The sequence below is a fragment of the Oryzias latipes genome, chromosome 21, assembly GCF_053564925.1.
Source record: "Oryzias latipes strain Hd-rR chromosome 21, Olatipes_Hd-rR_3.1".
Classification (NCBI taxonomy): domain Eukaryota; kingdom Metazoa; phylum Chordata; class Actinopteri; order Beloniformes; family Adrianichthyidae; genus Oryzias; species Oryzias latipes.
Window position 1 is genome coordinate 26,951,548 of NC_136257.1, and position 14,306 is coordinate 26,965,853.

Genomic DNA, 14,306 nt, shown 5'->3' on the forward strand with positions numbered 1-14,306 from the left:
CGTTTCGTTTTCATAATTAACCCTTGTGCTATCCTAGGCACTTTAACTTTGAGAGTTGGGTCATCTAGACCCATTAGACAGTGCTCTGAACCTTTTTTCTTCAATGCTTTGTGATTTTCACTGGTGTCCATGGATAACATGAAATCTTTCCACCTTTATCCACCTTTGTCATGGTAGGAATAACATGTCAATGCAAGGGTGGGGTCATCTAAAATAGCACAAGGGATAAGATGTGGGATACTTCATTCAACTGTACTCAGATATACTGTACATTTGTGGTTAATCATCCCAAAGTTATTCCAATCACTTAATAAAAAGTTGTTGTTTTTTTTAAAGCCAACACTTCACCCACACAAATGTTGATCTAAATAAATAATCCTAAAATCCTTCCCCAATTTCAAAAGAAACACACCCGATTGTCAGTTCCTAAACACATGTTTATATGCATGAACTTGCAGTACGGTTCATTGATCAAGCGTGGTAAACCCAGATTTCTTTAAGAAACGCAGACTTTGATTAGCTAACAGCAGGCGGTGTGCAAACTGAAAGAACAGAGTCAGAGCTGCATATTTTAGGATACACTTCTCACAGATGCACTTACTTGTCGTCAGACATCACTAAAAAATGTGCATATGCAAACACGCTTGTGCTGGGATGACATGTTTGAAGTAGAGTCAAAGAGCATCTGGAAATAAGTGCAACTTAAGCTAAGTTTGAGGTTTCTTATCGAGTTTGTCCCAAAAGAAATGTCTTTTTTGTGGCCACTTTGTAGTTACACAACAACACTAGGTGGTGGTAAAAGGTTTTTTTTTTGCTGTAGATGGAACTGCTGTAGCATGCTAATGTAACACATGCTGCTTTCTACAGCTATGATCTGCATCTTATTACAATTGCTTTTACTTTTTAATCATGTGTACGCATAATTACAATGAAATTTCTCAACTGTAAAGTGTTTTTTTTGTGCCAAAGTAATATTTTAACTTTTACATTTTGAACATCTAAACAACTTGTAGTAAAATAAAGTAATCTGGTTGACTTTGACAGTAATCTATGAATGTCCAATAGATAGTAATAACGCACACTTCGTCGGCCATTAACCCTTACATAAACAACTGGAACTTTAGTGAAGTTTGTGACTGATTCTGACTGTTTGTGCTTTAAGGGCCCAGACTCCGGCAGCATCACCCCCATCACCAGAAACCGTCAGTGGAAAGACATTGAGTTTTCAAGTTCAAGTGACCCCCCCCACTTACAGGTTCACATAAACTCTGGTCCTGCCTGCTAGGTGAGGTGTAAGGACCCACACCATAAACGGACCTCCACCGTCTGCCCTCCAAACCCTGGGTCTGTACCCCTTCAGCTTTTGCAGCACCTCATCAGTCCCGCCAGCCTTCCTCCTCTCTGGACCAGCCGATTGTGTGTATGCGGTGAAATTTATACCGCCTCGCACAACCCATCCCACAGTCCTGAAGAAATGATGTAATCCCTGGAAAAATAGGTTGTTGTGAGCAACAAGAAGACCTTTGTAGCTTCATGGTTGAAAGACGGTTACTTTGGGGACGCCAGTGAAGATCGTAGAAGTGCATCTATTTATTCTGTTTCCCATTAAAGAGGAGCTTAGACACACGGCCTGTACTGATGAATATTGTAACTAAAGTCATTGATGTCTAACCCAGAATATTCCATGTAGTGTGTTGCATGTATTCCATTTGATTCTAGAGCTGTAAATGAATGACTTGCTTCAAATTGAAAGCTTGTTCCCGGTTTTGCATGACAACCGTTCGTAATCTGTTGGCATGAAATGTTCCGTCACCTCTTTTCAGTATGTTAGCAATATTTCATTAACAGATTAACAAAGAACTATATTGGAAGTAATATGTAATGTTTATTCATGAAATTATAACTCGCGTGGAAATGATGAATTGTACATGAAATATTTGTTGTGGAACAGTCAGTGAATGTCTATATTTATTTATGTGTGTATTACTTTGGATGTGTGTGAATATGTAAGTTTTGTGTGTGTTGTAGTCTCATTTTTTTTGGGAACTTGGCAAAAAAAAAAGAAAAAAACATGAAGAAAAAAATCTTGTAAAGACATTTTGTAAAAAAAAATGTAATTGTAAATACAGTCATATGTTACATGTTATTTTTCCATGGTAGATACTGTAAAGACTGCTAATTAATAAAATAATCCCTAACCTGTGTCCCTCTGCCATTACGTTGAATTTCCTGAGAGATGCAAACAGACTCACTTCTCCTCTCAGAATCCAGCTATTTGGCAATTAGTGTTGCTTATTTTGGCTGTGAAATCCATCATGGCAGACTGAGTGCGGCACATTGGCTGATGGGAGTGAGGGCCCTGCGAGTCCAAACAAACAGCTCATTCAGGTCGAAATGGATTTAGCTGCACTGATGCGGGGCACCTGTAGACCCGGAGACACTTCAGTTTTACGTCTGCTGCTCTGCACTCTCATCCTCTCTTATGTTCTCTCCATGTTTCCATGCAGAAATGTTTTTTGTTAAGCATTGGGGAAATATCTTTGTGAATGTAGGCCAAAATCACTAATTCTATGCATTTATTCACACATTTGTTCGGTAAATGACAGATTGTTCATCTACATGTTTTTATAGGCAAGTAAATTTGTGTCGCACATTTTGTGTCCTAAGACAATTCAAAGAGCTTTACATAAACATTAAGAGAAACTTTTGATCGACATATTGAAGGAATGATTATTAAACTATAAATAGCGTGGATGTAAACTTTTGAATAAAAAAAGCAAATCAAATGCAGCAAAGACCAAGGCCGAGAGAGCTGACTCCATTTTCTTTTTTTTTTACACGAATATGTGCTTTTCCTGCATTTCATGACTCATTGAAACAATACAAAGAAAGTTTGACATGGCCTTTTAGACGGCTAATATTTTCCCTGCAAGACTACGGGACTTAAAAATTCACTGAAAGTAGCCAAACATTAAGAGTGTTTCAGCAAAAAAAAAAAAAGAGTGTTTCAGCAAGACACACAGATGGAAAAAAGGTTTTATTTTTGGGTAAAAGACTGTTTGAAAATGTATTTGTAATATTAATGTGTTTATTAATTAGCATGTAAAAATCCAAATAACTCAATAATAAGTAAATGTATTTGCCTCCATAAGACAAGGGTATTAATAATTAACTTAAAAAAAACTTTAAAGAGGCATGAAGCAAAAACTGTGATTCAAATAGTTTTCATTTATTTGGCAAAAACCACACATTAAATATTGTTTATGAAACTTGAGGTTATCAAAGAACAGTCTGAAGGAATCTCTGTGTGGATGTGGCAAGGGCGGAGATAGGGGTGGGGCAAGGGGGGAAGCTGCCTCCCCAGCAAACGCTTTGCTCCACCCGATTTTGAAAGTCAAAATTAGCATCATTATTGACTAAGAAATCATCAATATGATCTTCTTTAAGCATTAGTAAGTTGGTTTGTCTGAAGATTAATAACCCCTCTTGTTAAAGTAAAATATGTCCAACACAAGAGGCCCTCAGCTCTCATCTGTCTGCCCAGCTGTTGGACAGGACAAGTTATAAAAAAAAAAAAAAAAAAAAAAAAAAAGCATTAGTAATATCACTTCAGCTAACAGACCTGCTGTTTCAATAAAAATAAGAATAATTGAACAGTTTGAAATGCATATTTTGATACTTTTATTTGTAAAGGCCCCCACTGTTCTTATTTACCACCCTTCTAAAGTCTTCTGCAACCCATTTAGAAATATCTGCCACTGGGATGGGGCAAAAAAAACTGCATTAAAAATCCTTTTTTTTTAAATGAAAATATATTTGAAATTTAAAGACAAAAAAGTCAAATGATCCAGAAAAGCAGCTGTCTTCTCATTTATTATAACCAAGAGTAGACTATATAACAATATATAAATATATATATATGTGTATATATATTCTGCTGCTTATTGCCTTGGGGAGTAATACACATGATGATCACTGTAAATAATATTATGTTTTCTAAATGTGCTTTATCATTTGGTTGAGCAGGCAGTTAAAGGGTTAAAAAAGTGAAACGTTTCAGAAATATAAACATTGAGTCCTCCAGACTGTCAATGCTTAGTCTGTATCTGTGCAGGTATGAGAAGAAAGCGTCTTCATCTGGAATCTTGTTTCAGAGCTCTGTCCATAAAATGCATTTTTCTACAAATTCCTTGCACCTTTCCAGACTGCTGGACAATATCGAAAGCTTTGCAGAGAAAAAAAAAAAGGGTCCAGGCTGTAAACCGCTTCAGATCTTTCAGCACCTGAAAACATTTGGCCACATCATGAGACGAAAGACGTGAAGAACAGCCAGGACCGCTTAGCAGCTCGAACCTCAAATCAGGCACCAACATTTCTCTGCAGAGCGCCTGCAGGTTGCCTCCTGGATTAGCAGCAGAACCTGGAGGTTTTGTGGGAAGCACATCCTGACAGGTTCTGCTCTCTTTGGGTTTTGTGCAGGTCCCTGCTGCTCCGCCCACTCACCTGTGCTTCCTGATGGAATCCACATCTCCACCCTGTTAGTTGATTAAGTTGTCTTCCTATTTAAGTGTCCTTGTTTTATGCCTTTATGTTGGAGTGACTTGTGTGCTGTTTTGGTGGCATTTGGTGTTGCAAACGCTGCTCCTTGGCATTTGATTTACTGACCTTTCCCTTGTTTTTCCCTCTTGCGAGGTAATTCTTTGTTCCTGTCTTTAAACAAGCTTCAGCTTGCCCTTTTGCATCCGAGCCTTACTCTGCATCTGGGTTCTTGAACTCTGAACTGTAATACATCCAACTGTTGGTAAAAGCTGCTCAAATGGATCACTTCAGGTTAAAAAACAAAAGACCCACTCCAATCATCTTTTGATCTATTGTGAAAGCATTCCCAGTGGTCTTTTCTACTATGATTATGCCGTTTTGGCTAAAATCAAAAGACCTGTGTTGTTTTCTAGGACGTAGTTTCTGCAGAGCTCTCTGCTTACACGCTCTTCCGCTAGCTCACAGCAGTCTCCCCTTACAATGATCTGTTTGTGTTTAAAAATAAAAAAAGGCTTTTTTTAGACTCAAAATAGCAACTGTCATCCGGTCCACTTTGTTTAAAAGGTTTAACAAGTAAAACATCAAAATGAAGTGTCTACTTTTATTTAAAGTCAGAAATGTGTGTTCTTTGTTATAAGATAACTAAATGTCTACAAATAAGCCCTAATATTAAACACATTTTGTTAAAGTGGACTTAAAAAGCGTACAGTAGACTTGTGTTAAAATGCCACTCTGATCATCTTTAGACCATTTTCAAAAGTGCGCCCAGTGCTCAATTATTTCTGATTATGCCGTTTTTAGGGAAAATCAATAACATTGTTGTTTTCGAGGACGCGGTTCATTAAAATTTCACCTCCTTTGTTGTGGGTGGTACCATTAGAGAGGAGTGAGGCCTCCCCACTTCTCATTATCCATCTTTACACACTCTCCTGCTAGCTTACGTCCCCTAACAACCCCAACCTAAAGTTGCAACACAATGTTGAGCCAGTTGCCAGCTCAGATGAGGAAAACCAAGATGTCCTTTGATCTATTTGTCTGCAAAACAAGATCAGAATGGAGCAGACAGGGAGCTTTGCAGATTTGCTGCATGGCAAATAGCCCTTTATCAAACATTTTATGTTTTGGAATCTTCTGCTCCAGATTCACAATGTTTTGAATAACGACAAACTCATAAATGCAATGTCGCTCTTAATTTTCTTTAAATTCATCCGCCATCATCAGAATAACCCCCAGAATACCACGTTAAAAACACCAAAAACACCGTTTTCTTCAGAGTAGGTCTTTAAATACCCTTAATTTGCTTTCAGGTGCCCGTGGGCATTTTCTAATCTTTAAATTTACTTAAACAGGTAGTCAGTGGCATGTTCAAATCACAGAATCCCTCATGGGATGTTAAATGATTTTCAGCATCTCCAGTCTCCTCTGGGGGAAGTTGTTTTTGTACAGTTGGGTTCTGTCACAGGAAATTACTTCCTCAGTCTGCACTTGCTAATCCCTCACCTTTTTCTTAAGGCCATGCCAGTGTTTCTTTTTTGGAGGGGGGTGAAAGGCTTCTTCTTTAAGTCTGCCAGCCCAAACTCTCTCCCTTTCAGGCTGTCCTGCCCCCCCCCCCCCCCCCCCTCCTTTCTGCACAGAAAACCTCCAGTGTGAAAACTTCAAAACAAAAGAGGCTCCAGCCTTTTCTTTGGGCAGGACGACCAAGCCTCCACGGACATAATGGAGTGAAAAACGCAACAACTAAATAACAGAACAGTTGTCTGCACAAAAGCTTTGTTCCTGATGGGTAAAAGGCCAAACGGGGCCGGTCCGCTTGGCATGACAGCGCCTCCCCGCTGAGCAGGGGGGGACACTGCTTTCATATTCAAACACACGCTCCTGAAAACAACGCCGCTCATTTGGCTCCTTGAATAATCCCCGTCAGTTCAATATTTACTCGTCCTCTGGCTCACATTAGCGGGTGTTTAATGAGGATTGAGAGTGACACCGTGGGTCCCTCGAGAGGAGCACAAAGGTGGGCTGTTTCTCCCACGCATGTCCTCCTCTGCAGCCGTTCTGCAGCTTCACCTCAGCAATGGGCCGTGCATCACTGTGTATCAGTCCGAGCTACTCTCGTGATTCACGGCGCAATATCTGACAGAGCAAACGTAACATTACTCCTCGGAGCATGGCTGGAATCCTGCTTTTAATGACAGCCGGACTTTGAAGTATGAGGCGATGCATTAAATGGATGGACTTTTGCATTCCTCGTCTGAGATGACACCGATCGTAACCTGGGCGATTTGAGAGCTCCAAATTTCCCCTCTCATGCGAGTTTCATGTCAGTGAGATCACCGAGCAGCCTCCAGATTACTACCACATGCACTCCCTCAACATGATGAGATGAACTGTATTGTCTGTGAGACTGATGAGGAATAACTGGAGTGTTTTAGGCCTCCATTAGGAGGAGCGATGTTGCTTTAGTGCTCTGGTATGGCGAGAAGGCTGACCTTGCCACGGGCAGTGGCATGTTTCTGCTTAGGCTCTGGTGAGTGGGACCAGGCAGGGGACACATGAAAGGATCTCTGAGATGTTCGGTGGATGTCTAATGAAGACCAGAGCGCGCTGCACAGGCAGCAGAGCTACCAGGCTGTTGACAAGCAGAGACGTCCTTTTCCTGCTCTTTAAAAGCCGGCAGAAGGAGAAGCTTGACAGGCATGTGATTAAAAAGCAGCATTACCAGGGTGGTGTGGTAAAGCTGCATCCACCTCTGAAGGCACTCACACAATGCACCCCCACCTCCGCCTCCTCCCTCTATTTTTATTGCAGCAACTCTTTCATTTTGCCCTGCAGCTCCACAGGGATCTCAGCTCTGCTGCTTCTGTCTTCGTCATGAAGCCACAACTGTAAACTGCAGTTTGTTTTATCAAATGTAGCTACCAGGCCATAAAAACACACGCGGGCGACTGTAGTCATGCAATAATTCAGCATCAAAACATGCAGATTTCAGTTTATCAAAGTGGTGTGCGTAAAAAAAAACACCCGCATTTAATCAAAGCCGTTGGAGTAAAAATCTGTCAGACGCTGAGAAAGGAAACACGTTTTGAAAGCATCTCAGCTGTTCATTTGCATGAACTATCAGTAACAATGGAAGAAACTAAAGCAAAGAAATCGATACAAAAGTTGATTTTTTTTAATCATTACAACCTAAAGGATACAGTTCTTTCATTTTTTAACATAAAAAAACACCATTTAGCATTTTTTAAATGTACAATGCATCTAAAATGTCATTTATGCCTTCTGTTGTTGTCAATTTCCAATCCAATAACTGTTGTGAATTTATGCCAATGCATCCTGCATCTTATGTCAGTCTGGATCAGTGGGTCACAGAATTATGAAGGCTGTGGATTTGACAGTTGGGGCATCATTAGAGCCCTAAACAAAGAAACCAAGACACCAAATATTATTATTAATTAAAAAAGCTGGCAGTTCACAGCCTGAAAATGTTTCCACAGTACCAGCGTTTGGCTTCTTGGCCAACATCTAAACCTCAAAGAGACTTAAAGAGGAAGAGAAGACAACAAATCCAAGACGGACGAAAAGCTGCAAACACATAAAACCAGGCTTGGATGACAGAAAGGTTGTCCATGTTCACGCCACAGCAGTCATTCATGTAAACAAACCTGAGTGTCACACATGTTCATACTTTCAGTGGTCCAAGTCTTTGAATTGACAGAAATTATGTTTCTGAGTCACGGAGTAAACAAAATTGGAACATTTTGAGTTATATAAAAGTAAATTTGAAGCATTCTACATCACTTTTAGGATAGACTTACTCGTAGTACACTTAGACTACCTTTATGTAAAACTATTTTCACAATAAACGTATAAGTTTGTGTGTCGTGGATAAAAATGTAGCACAGAATATTTAAACTAAATATTTTCATAATAATCCAATTTATTTAGAGGAATTTAGATTTTTCTGGATCAGGTTAAAATTAAACAGCTAAATGTTTTTTGTTTTGTATTGGATTGTATTTCATCAAAAGTAGCAAACACAATGTTATCAAAGGATACTTAAAGGAAGGTTTCTCTCACTTTTCTGTCACTTTAAAAGCCCATAATAATAATAATAATTTCCTTTTTTTATTTTACTACTTTGTTGTTCTTTACATCTTAATTTATAGAAAACATTGACCATTTTAATTGTTTCCACAAAATTCTAAAGTCTTTTATTTTTTTTACATTTCTAGTTTTGTAATGGATGATAGTTTTCCAGTGAACATCCCTGTTCTTTAAAATAAAAGTACAATATTTCTGATGACAACAATGACCCTAAAAGTCATTAGATTACTTGTTAATGTGGAAATTGTTGCTTTTCTAGTGTTGTTTGAACTTTGGGTCAAAAGGTAAGACAGAGGTCCCGCTTTGTTTGTGTTTACAAAGAACATGTCACACGAGGACTCCTTATCTGTATCCATCTTTAGCCGACCAAACATCAATTCCTGCAGAAGTGGAGATCAAGCAAGAAAACCCCATCCATCTGCCCTTGGTGTTTTTAATCCCCCTGATTAAACTTAATCCCCTTTCGTGCCCTTTAGTGAGAATAGACACATGTTGACCTGCGTGACCCGCTCTTAATTAATGAAGCAGGAAGTTTAGACTTAGTTTCAGTTCAGCTCTTTCTGAAGGTAAAAAGTCAAAACCCAGCAGCTGGCTCTTTCAAACATGGCGTTAAGAAGCTGGTGTCAGAGGGTTTCGCCTGCCAGGCATGAGTGGTGGAGAAGGGAAACTTTCTGTCTGCTCTTTTCTTTTTTCTCCTGTGAAGTTTCTGAGCGGGGTCGGTAGCCGGGCCTCAGAGGTGAAGCAGAGTTCACAGGTCAGCTGTACCCAGGAGGGCGGACGGCAGCGCAAGGCCAGGACCCAGGCTTGGGGACAAGAAAGGGGTCAGGGGTTGAGTTCAGATGGAATCCACAGAGGATGTTGCAAAAAAAAACAAAAAAAAAAAAACCACACACACATTGTCAGGGGACAACAGAGCTTCCTCCAGGCAGTCACACAGCGCTGAAACAGAACATTTGAACATTTTGCCTCTCAAAATCTTTCTCATAGTAAGAAAAACAACTTTATTTAACTCAAAACTCCTATTTGGATTTGGAAATGGTTTTTTTTCAAGCAATCAAAGCAGAAATAAGACAAAAACAAGACAGAAATTTACATCTATACAAGGATAAATCAAAAAGGAAAAAATAAAAGACAACATAGGATACTTAGTCATAAAATGATTGGAAAATACACACACAATCATAAAAAGAAATAAATAATTCAATCATAAATAAACATATTAGCACTTTTCATATAGTTCATGACACAGTGTAACTATTAAATGTTTAGATTGTCAAAAAGTGTTCAATAGATCCCCTGAAAGCGATTGGGAGGAAGCGAATTTATGTAATCGCACCACTGTTTTACTTTACTTAACTTTTTTTTTTGTTTCTTTACCTGGATTTTTAGAGTAACAAAAAAAAGTTCTTTTGTCAGAAAAAATGACCAACAAGGATTTTTAAAACTCATACTCTTCATACTCTCACATGAGATTTAAATTTACGGAAGAGGATTACGGCCATGGAAAGAAAATAAAGGGCAAAAAAAGAATTCTAACTATAATTATAAAATTCTGACTTTTTCCTCAAACTTCTGACTTTAATCTCAGAATTCTGACTTTAATGAGAACATTCAATTACATTTCAGAAAGCTGCATTTTTTTCTCAGAATGTTCTCAGAATTCTGTGAAATCCAAATCAAAATATGAGATGTAAGTCAAAATTCTAAGAAGAAAGTCAAAATTTGAGTATTTTCGTCTTTCTGCTTGCTCTGATCTGTAAAAATCTTTTTTCTTCTACACAGCTTCATAGCATTTTTCCTCTTTTTATCCTTTAGCAAAGGCGTTTAAGTTCCCAGGCGAACGCTCCAGTGTTGCTGATCTTTGACATACCGTTACTTTTCAATAGTTTACACAATCAACTCCAATTCCAGCAGGAAAGTGCCACTTTTCTCCGCTTCAGAATCCACTGGAATTACATTGATTGCATAAACAGTTGGACAGTATGTGAAAGAGTGATTCTTATTTAGATGTGGACATCTCTGCGGTAAAAGGGTTAAAAACTGTGACAGTTTGACCTTCAGGCTAAAAGCTAAAAGTGCCTTCAGGCACAGAAAGATGACGTCAGAGGCCATTAATACTCCTGACAAAAAGCCCTGGTATTTATCAGGAATATTTTAGAGTTCATCAATTCAAAACGTGGATGAAATTCACGATAAAAAGCAGCTTCAATCAGCAACTGTTGGCCTCTCCTCCCAGAAACTTTCCTTTAAAGTGGGATAATCGCATTTTTGGTGATTATTTTGTGTAAAGACGCTGATCTGAATACGTCCAACAAATGGCTCATGAACCACAGTGTTTACATAGTGAATCTGGAGCGTTTCATCCTGAGTGTTGGAGTGTGTGGTTGTGCTTTAAGGCTAAGAGCTCATTTCCATCCCGCATGATCACAGGCTCCATTGATTGGTACAAAGAGCAGAATGTTGGTTCAACCCCGTGGCGCACAGCGGAATCTGGACGTACTTAGGGTTCCAGCATTCAGGTTTTTCATGCAGATTCGCCGCTAAAGGCTGATGTTGCAGGCAGCTGGTTCTCATTAAGAAAATATGATGTCAAGTGGAGGATCTGGCTGCTGAAAGTCAACTGCTCTTCATCTGATCACCCGCAACTTTTGGCAAACACCAGCCACACAGAGACCAAAGAAGATCCTGAAGATTTTTACACAAAATTATGCATCATATTTTGACTTTATCCTTTTGATATGCATGTTTTTTTAATATTTGCATACATAGATCATAAACTCCTAAGAAAACAACTCTGGAGTTTTTCTATTTTTTTAAAAAGAAATTAGGTTTTCCAAATTCGAGGACTTGGGTTGTTTTACTCGTTTTCATTTCAGTCAAGGTTTTGTGTTTAGATTTTCTTGTTCAGCTTCTTCAAATCAGGTTAACCTTTGTCATTGCTGCAGCTGTTTCCTTAGTTGGAGTGCACTCAAAGTCGCCTCATGTCACCTTTTGGCTCCCATGTCAAGTTAAGGTCTGGTTGTGGCTCACAGTTTATCTTGTTTTTTTGTCTTTTGACCTTTAGCTTTTTTTAATTTTTTTTTCTACTTTTCCCAATCAAAATGAAACAAATGGTTTCAAAACAAGGCAGCACACTTTCCTTAAAAACCTGTCCTACATAGATTGTTTTCTGCTCTGTAGTCTATAATTCTTCTACGGAGCCCTTGTCCTGACATAAAGATATTAAAATATATCTTGTTCCCTCAGATTAATATCTTTATGTCAGGACAAGGGCTCCGTATTCTTCCACTAGGGGCAGTAGAAGAGCTTTTCCTGCTCAGTTCAAAATGGCTGTTTCTAGAAAATCACAAAAGCACTTGATGGCAAAAGTTTAGCTAATTTTCTAAAACTTTATTGTGAAAAAAATCATTTTTTATAATAACTTATTATTAAATAATACAACATTTATTGACAACGAAGTCTTTATAATACAGTTATGTCATGTAAAAAATGTGTAGATTGTGTCGTGTTAGTATTTTTCTTGTGAAAAACCCCCAGCTGAGGACAAAGGACTATTAACGACCCAAAACCACATAGGCTAAGTGGACAACACCTCCAGTTTCAGGTCTAACTCCTCCCCCAATGAGCGCATATATACCAGCTCTTAGACCAGCTATTTCAGAATTGACAAAGCCTCTTGGATAAGAGGTGAAACGTCTTCCAACTTTAAAACCAAGTCCAGATGACATCCCCTAAACCTACTACAATTTTTCTTGTGAGCAACAATTGACAAAATCACCCCACAAATACAAAAATAATATTTATTAATTTCTTTAAAGACATTTTTTCAATAATTCTAAAAGACATGTTTTTTTTCAATTAATTTGATGTAATGGGGTTCACAGGGATACAGTCTAACTTATAATAAAATAAAATAAACCCTTTTTATGGTAGGTCAAAATTGCAACCTCTGTGCCAGCACAAGTTCATATAAAACATATTGGCAATGAGTGTCAAGCCTCCAAAACAGTAAATTTTACAAACTAGGAGACTGAATTTATTACTCAAAAAACCCACAAAAATTTAATTGCAGGTCTAGTCAAACATAACATTTCAGTTTATTCCATTTACAGATTGCACTTCTTCATAAAAAGTCATCTGGGAATACTTAACAGTAAAAGCAAACAAACTAAGTACAAGTCCAATTAAATGCATTAAGTTCATCCAGTTATAATCCTCTTTATTATCATCCAGTTCCAGTTAATGATAACTGTATTCACATGATGCCAGAAGTGGCCTCTCCCGCAGACTGAGTTTCTGCATTAGTCAATCATCTTCAGCATGCAGGAGGTGATGAGCCACAACTGAGAGGAAGGACTTCCTGAAGGCGGAAAGGAGCTCCGGCAGAAACACTCCCAGCAGACTTGTCAAAAACACAACGCGTCTTATTGTCTTCTTAAGCTGTTTTCCTTGACCTCCAGGAAAAATGTCTCGAGGTTGAGGAAACGTTCATGAGAAGGTGGAGCGAGTTAGAATAGGGTTCCCCGAAAAGGACTTCACTGCATACCTTCTCAGAAAAGGAGTGTTATTTATATTATATGTGAGGACTAAATCTATAATAACATTGTTGATATTTAAAACGAAAACGGTACGGATTCAATCTTTCAAATGTTGGCACTATTATGCCAGAGCAATCCAAGGTAAATTAGAACCATTACATTTCATAGTCTTCATTGATTTTTCTCTTTTTCTCAGCTGATTGGAGTTAAGTGAAAAGGAAAACACTAATAAAAAAATACAAAAAATACACTTGATTTTTTTAAAAAAAAGGGCGGTGGTGTATAAAAATTATTTTGGAGTTCTATCAATGCATCCACCATATATCATTATGGTTACTTCAATATCATTATATATATAATGATATTGAAGTGAAACTCAAGAGTTATGCATGTTTTAGCATACGGTTGTTCACATGGTCTGCTGTCTGCTGCCTGATACTAGCACATTTACCTGCAGTTGAAATGGAGCAAGTGGTGCAAATCTTCCTCCAGGCTTTTTCATTCACAGCTGAATTCCAATATATGAAATCTAGTTGTCATATAATTCCGGCCGGGCACAAACTGCGATTATTGGTGTCTCCTTCATGATCACTTTTCAAACGGTTGGGACTTCCGTGGCTCTACCCATCCAAATCCAAGTCTCTGCTTGGTCAAAGTTCAACTGATTTAACTTCAGCGTGAGTTCAATGGCTAAGCGTATTGTACATAGAGAGTCCCAAAAACAGACTTGAAAACTAACGTCGCGACACCGGGATGGGAGAATTTTTGAACGCAGAATCTTGAAACGCATGTTACATAAACTTTTCATTGGACGTTGTCGCTTGAATGTGCGTCGCCGAGCCCAGTGTGAATGTAGCATCAGTCACAACTGCCCTTACGGTTGGATATGGGCTGTTTGTATATCAAGGTCGTAGACTGTTCGGTATATCAAGGTCATAGACTGTTCGGTATATCAAGGTCATAGACTGTACGGTATGAAGGTCGTAGACTGTTCAGCAAGCCTGTAGAGCGGAATGCTGTGGGTGAGGGGTCGTAACAAACACTTCAACCACATGATAGAGGGAATTTAGGATAAAGTTAGTGAGATGCTGTGCAATCGAGAAATTTTGACAATCAGGCCGTAGTTTG

General features: G+C 38.6%; 1 protein-coding gene across 2 annotated transcripts in view; it reads left to right on the forward strand.

Annotated features, from left to right (window-relative positions):
- Positions 1–2,204, forward strand: part of anos1 (anosmin 1) — a 63,827-nt gene extending 61,623 nt beyond the window's left edge. For both annotated transcript variants that reach the window (XM_011489541.4, NM_001104849.1), the window contains 1 exon segment: positions 1,163–2,204. In XM_011489541.4, the coding sequence (XP_011487843.2) occupies positions 1,163–1,221 (59 nt within the window). In that variant the 3' untranslated portion in view covers positions 1,222–2,204.
- The last annotated feature ends 12,102 nt before the right edge of the window (positions 2,205–14,306 follow it).